The sequence below is a fragment of the Cydia amplana genome, chromosome 2, assembly GCF_948474715.1.
Source record: "Cydia amplana chromosome 2, ilCydAmpl1.1, whole genome shotgun sequence".
Lineage (NCBI taxonomy): Eukaryota > Metazoa > Arthropoda > Insecta > Lepidoptera > Tortricidae > Cydia > Cydia amplana.
This window is the reverse complement of record NC_086070.1, coordinates 13,929,735-13,936,380: the sequence shown is the minus strand read 5'-3', so window position 1 is coordinate 13,936,380 and position 6,646 is coordinate 13,929,735. Positions and strand designations below refer to the sequence as shown.

At 35.8% G+C, this 6,646-nt stretch overlaps 1 protein-coding gene across 1 annotated transcript; it reads left to right on the top strand.

The window, feature by feature from the left end:
• The first annotated feature begins 1,785 nt into the window (after window positions 1–1,785).
• LOC134657679 (serine protease inhibitor 2.1-like) lies at window positions 1,786–3,258 on the top strand. Its single transcript, XM_063513243.1, has one exon. The coding sequence runs from the start codon at window positions 1,970–1,972 to the stop codon at window positions 3,152–3,154; it is 1,185 nt and encodes a 394-aa protein (XP_063369313.1). The 5' UTR covers window positions 1,786–1,969; the 3' UTR covers window positions 3,155–3,258.
• Window positions 3,259–6,646: the final 3,388 nt, after the last annotated feature.

Sequence of the window (6,646 nt, the reverse complement as noted above, 5' to 3'; positions counted from 1 at the left end):
CACAAATTTTCGGAAATATCTAAGAAGCTTTTGATCTTGGATATAAATGGAATTGATTGGCAACAAGAAAAAAAAATTGACGATTTATATGTCTCTAAATTTTTTCCACAGTCTGTAAATCTCAATTAAAACGGTAATTAAAACGTTATTAGGAAAGGTGTCCTAACACAATTTTGGCGTTAGCAGCACGGGATATATGTATTAACTGCCCTCAGTGCCCATTTAAATAATCGACCCTGTATTTATAAACACTGTTTTTGACCGATCTCGAGTAGAGTCGTCTCGTTGATTTATCAGAACCCAGTACGTCAGAGTAATTGTCTATAATTTATATAAAGTCACGATTCTCATATGATTATAATTACCGCACGAAACGTTTATGGGGAAACCCGTGGCGTAGTTACGATCGTGGCGTGATATTGGCGTGGACATGATTGACAGAAAACTAATACAATACCAAAACTTATAAAATAATAAAACCTACGTTACTTAAAAATTATAAAATCCTTTTGATACGCGATACCAATATATTATATGCTTTAAGTCGGTGCTAAGCCAAAAACTGCATTAATAATCCCTTATAGTTACACTATCTTCGGCAAGCTTTCTTGGCTTCATCCAAGCCCGCAGTCTCATAGTTTGAATGAAGACCCCGTAGGGTTTTACGTATAAGACTTTCCTGAACTTTACGTACTTATTGAGTTGTGAACTGAAGATGTAAAAGGTGGCAAGGAGACACTAGAACTTTCTCGGTGGCCTAGCCCACCGTGTCGGAGGGATGCTTGGGGTCCGGGGAATGGTCGTATATAGACCAGAATGTTGAGAATAATTCCAAAGTTGACTTGTTAAAGTCATCTAAAGGTAGGTGATACTTATAATATTTTTGAACTTCCTTCGGAACAAAATTTTAGTATAGTTTGGAAAGCCATTTCCGTGAGTAGAAAAAGGCAGCAAATGTTGAAAAATTGGCACGAAGGGTTGTCCTTCCATTAAAAAGTTACAATGCATTTACTTATTTCATTACTTTTTTACAGCTGTAGAAAGTAGAATTTCGTGCCTTTTCTACTGTCAAAATGGGTTTGCCAGAGGACATTAAGTCAGTTTTTTTATTTGTTTATATTATGCGTTGTGCCTCTAATTGGTTGTTTATGTATAGAATGACATTGATAGTACCTACCTCTTAAATAGTTATTTTCGATACAAGTGCGAAAAAGAGGAATTACCTATTCGCACGTGTATCAAACAACGTTTTACAGTACATATGGCACTTTAAAGTTTTGACATACGCACAAAAAGTGCTATTTTACGCACTAGTGCGGAAAAGTAGCCCCATATGTACATACATATGTAAAATAATTTTAGTTTGTTACTTATAATTAGGGTTGCCAACTATTTTTTGGTGGAATATAGTATTTTCCAGAATAAGGCATCAAAAATATTGTACATTTCAAAAAAATATAGTACTTTTAGATAAAATACTAAACATTACGTAAGTGTAGGTAATATACGTTTAATTGGAGATACAGTATCTTAGCGTACTATATATTTTCCCAAAAATATATAGTACAGACTTACAGAGAGCCAAAATATAGTACAATACTATATATAATATAGTACGGTTGGCAACCCTACTTATAATACAAACTTTGGAAAACAACGACTCTCCTGGCATCAAACAATTATTTACGTCTTCTGATAAAACAACTAAATATATGTACGGTCTAGTTTATGGAAAAAGACGATCATTTCGTTCCATCTGCCGACGACCCAAGTCAAGTTCATATTATCAAAAACATTACGTAAATCAAACAAAATAATAACTTATTTCTATAACTGTAAGGCATATAATCCATCAACAGGGTTCGTTAAGCACAAATTATATTGCCGGAAACCTGCTTTAGACACTACCTTGACATTAGCAAGTTAATCGCCGCCAGTACATAGACGACCGCGCTCGAGGCCACACGCAATGAAGACCATAGTTTTCCTACTATTTGTCGCGACATGTTATGCCGAGGAGTTTAGTGCGCGATCAAGAAACTTCAGCATCGAACTTGTGCACCATACACAGAAACAAACTGGTGGACATGTAGTAATATCGCCTTTTGGAATATGGACCCTAATGACCGGAGTTGCACTCGGTGCAACGGGCAACAGTTTCGCGGAGTTGCAACGCGCTTTCATCCTCCCAAGGAACAAGAAAACCGTTATTGCCGGCTACAAAGAATTGACAAAAGCTGTTCTAAATCCGTCCACAAACGGAGTATCACTAGCGAGCAAAAACTTTGTATTCATCGACGACGATTTCACTTTGAATCCGGACTTTCGGAAAACGATTAGCACAGATTTTGACGCAACAATAAAAGTACTCGATTTTAAGAATCCTGACCTGGCGGCAGGCAAAGCGAACAATTTTATCCAAAATTCCGGAGGGCGAGTCTCTAACGTGCTAACGTCAGATGACTTTGCGGAGTCTAGGATGATTTTAACTAATGTGATATCCTTTAAAGGGTTATGGTCATCCCCTTTCAACGCGAGCGAAACAACAGTTGAGAACTTTTACAACGAAAATAATGAGGTCGTAGGGCAAGTCAACATGATGTATCAGAGAGCGGAGTTTCCATTCTCCAATATCGTTGACTTAAAAGCGTTTGTGGTCGAATTGCCTTATGGAAGTGATGGAAAATATTCTATGCTGTTAATTCTGCCACATCCTCGTGTAAAGTTGGACGATGTTTATAGAAGGCTCGAAAATGTGACTCTTACAGAAATAACAAAGAAGCTGCAGAGCGATATAGAAGAATACGGGTCGACTGACGTTGACATCAAACTTCCCAGATTCAAGATTAGTACGAATGTCGTAATGAACAAGCCACTAAATGACATGGGTGTTTACGACATTTTTCAACCAGATGTGGCTAGTTTTAAACGTGTCACGAATGAGAATATTTATGTCTCGGCCATTGTACACAAAGCTGACATTGAAGTCACTGAAACTGGGACGGTAGCCTCTGCTTCGACTTCCGCCAATTTCGCCGATAGGATATCGACGCCACTTATGAGGGCTAATAAGCCTTTTGCGTACTTTATTATTGAGAAAACTACTACGACTGTTATATTTGGTGGCATCTATTCGAAACCTACTGTTTATTAATGTTGTTTGTAGAAAAACTCGTGATTTCAGTACGTTCTTTTTTAACATTAGGTAGCTACATAAATTTTACCAATCAAGTGCCAGAAAGTGTCATAAACATATATGTTATAGGTACTTACCTAACGCTCGAGATTACATATATACCTACCTAGTTAGGAAAGCGAATTTAAGTGATCTAAGTCCTAGGTACCTACTTGCCTACTTATTTGTAACTTATTATCAAAATCTAGCCGCGTTTAACTTACATAAAATAACACATTTTACATAAAATAGTTTAATCAGGTAGGTACCTAGTTTTAAGTTAAAAGGTAGACTGAATTTAAATGTTTACACTGTTTTATTATAATTAAAATATTCTCTTACATTAAAATGTTCCTTTTACATTTTGCTTTATTTTTATTCCTGCAATTTGTTGATTTTATCTACATTTCCTGTACCTATATACCAATTGTGTTAATTAATGTACAATTTATGTGTGAGATACACAAACCATATATACAATATCGCCTATTTTATTTGCTGTTAAGTATACACTCTTTACTGACGAAATTTAAAAAATAAGTAAATAAAATTTGTAGGCAATGAAGAACCTTTTACACTGGTTCAGCAATTAAATGTATTTATTGAATATTTCAAAAACCATAAGAGTTAAAACACTATAGTTTCTTAGAGAAATTAACTTTATTTAACCTGAAGAATCTCACTTTGAAATTAAAGGAAAACAAAAATAACACGGTGTATCATGGACCTAGATAGGTTCATGCGGTGTATAGGTAAAACCTATAAAGTTGTTGACGGCGTCTTTATTCGGAGGCTCCAGTCTTTTTGAGTTAATAAAAATAATAATAATAAATTGAGCCTATATACGTCCCACTGCTGGGCACAGGCCTCCTCTCATGCGCGAGTTAATTCCTTAAAAAATACTCGACTCAGGACTTTTTTAAGTGCTGAGCCTCTTAAAACGGAGGGGAGACTCAAAAGACTCGAATTGTGTTACATTAACCAACACTAGTTAAGTTTCATTCCACAGAAGAAATATGAATTTTTACCGCAAAAAAAAATATATTAAAAATAAGGAAAATTTATGTAGGTACTCTACCTAAATTGCCTGAAGAATAGTAGACGAATCAATCGAATCATTCTTCGAGTCTTTCCTTCTTTTCAACATCGTGTCGTCGCCGATAGTAGGTACTACAGTCGTCAGATATATCTGAGCGGTCACGGTGCTCATAAATATCTGAACACGCCTCTATTCTCAAGGCACTAGCGTGCGTGTTTAGATTTTTTGAGCACCTCGGCCGCTCCCATATATCTGATGGCGACTGTACCTACTTCCGATATCGTCAGCAGTGTTGGCCGAAACGTTAATGCAATTGAAAATTTTGGCCATTAACCATTATAAATTGAACCGTAAACTGTAATCGTCCGTTACGGTTTAAGGTTCAATTTATACTGGTTAATGGTAAATGCAATTAACGTTCGGCCAACACTGATCGTCAGCCATTTCGTACTTCTGTCAGCTACAAACAAATTATTAGAAAATACATAGGTACATACATATTTTATTTGAATCTTGGAAATGTTGGAATACTCGGAATCTGTAAAATGATTCCTGATTTGTAAGCAAAAATCGTGAAAATTTGCATTAAAAGTGTTAATTCAATTGGTGTTAAATTAACACACTTCTAATAAAAAATGTGTTGATGAAGTCTTACTATTGTTAACACAGCCACGTCAATTGTTTAAGTAGTCTATTAAGCAACACCGAACAATAACAATAAACTTTATTGCTAATTTTCACAATACGTTGGCCTTGGCAGTCAAGCCGGATAGACGCTCAGATCCCATTGTGTTTTTTGTATGTCATTCACATTGTTTTTCACATGACAGCATAATTTTAGCATATGATTTTTTTTTGTATACGGTATGTATGACAGATATACAAACTTGTACCTATGTATGTATAGTACACATGGTCACTACTTAGGGCAAAGAGTAAAGTAAGTAACTTTTGAATGTAGGTAAGAACATACCTATATAATTTTATATTGTAAGTATATATTAATTATATTATGTAGTCTGGCAATAGTGCCAGATTAATTAACCGTCTCTCCCGTATATATATGGTGCGGATAGCCGCACCATATATATACGGGAGAGACGGTTACAAGCAGTGTTACAAGTGTTGCGACACGACATAACAGTCAGTAAGTACACTGATTTCACGATTGTTGTGTGTCGACAGGGTAATATAATATTATATCCCTAGTGCGCAAAACGTTAAAAAAGCGTTTGAATGACACAAGTGGTTAATGGTTATATTCTCTTGGCATGAAGTAGACGAGACAATTTTTCGCCAATCTGATGAAATTGTCCGATCGAATCATGCCGTGTGGACGCAAAAGCCAATTTGATTCTCCGATCAAATCGACAGGTGCGGACACAAAAATGACAATTTTCGAAGTTAGTATCTATGGAATGCAAATTGGTGATTAAATTGTGTACGTGTGGACGCTAGATGAGATTGGCGCAATTATTTTCCTGATCAAATCGGTCGATTTGCCCAGCTCGTCTGGATACGGCTTTTTTTTTTTTTTCGATGTGGCGCGCGCACTGCTCTTGTGAGCAAGGACCCCGCTAAGGATACGGGCGAGCCTTGCTCATATGCATATCCAGTGTTGCCAGATCGTACCTTTTAGTACGGTTTTGCGTACTATTTTGGATCCTTGCGTACCTTTTTTGTACGCAGCGTACATCGTACTAAATTCGTACCTTTTGAAGTACGATAGTTTAAAAAAAAATCGGTATGTTGGTTAATTCGGGGCAAAATTTCTAATTTCAAAATAATGGCCAACATAAAAAAGTACCATGTACATGTAGGTACTATAAGGAAATTAAAATTAAGAACAATATATGTCCAAACAATGTACTTACGTAATTACAAATAGCAGTTGCAGTCGGCAGTTGTGTCTTAACAAAACTCTGATAGTCAAAATTCGGTCGGCCATAATTTTTCATGTATATCAATTTTACTTTGTTAGGGCGAGCGAAGCGAGCCCTATCACTATTCGACAAACTATGCATTCTTGTGGTACACTTTACGGAAAAACTACTGCACTGTTAGGTTTGAGATTTAACATAATAATTTAAATTCATGTCTAGATGTGTTATCAAACATAAAAATATCATTTTATAAGCCTAAAAAAATAAAATAAAGTAATAACACTTTGTATTACAACTAGCGCCATCTGTTGGCAAAATAATGAATTAATATTGGTGCTAATGTTAATTATTTATTTCTCTAACAGATGGCGTTAGTAGTAAATAAATAAATAAATATTAAACATTCGTATACAAATTGACTAAGCCCCACAGTAAGCTTGTGGCTGGCTTAAGGCTTGTGTTGTGGGTACTCAGACAACGATACCTTTTTTTTACCTATACGAAATACAAAAGTGGGTTAAAATCGCTTCGCTTGGTTTGATTCCCAAT

Coding starts and splice junctions, on each gene's coding strand:
- LOC134657679 (XM_063513243.1), top strand. CDS start 1,970: ATGAAGACCATAGTTTTCCTACTATTTGTCGCGACATGTTATGCCGAG.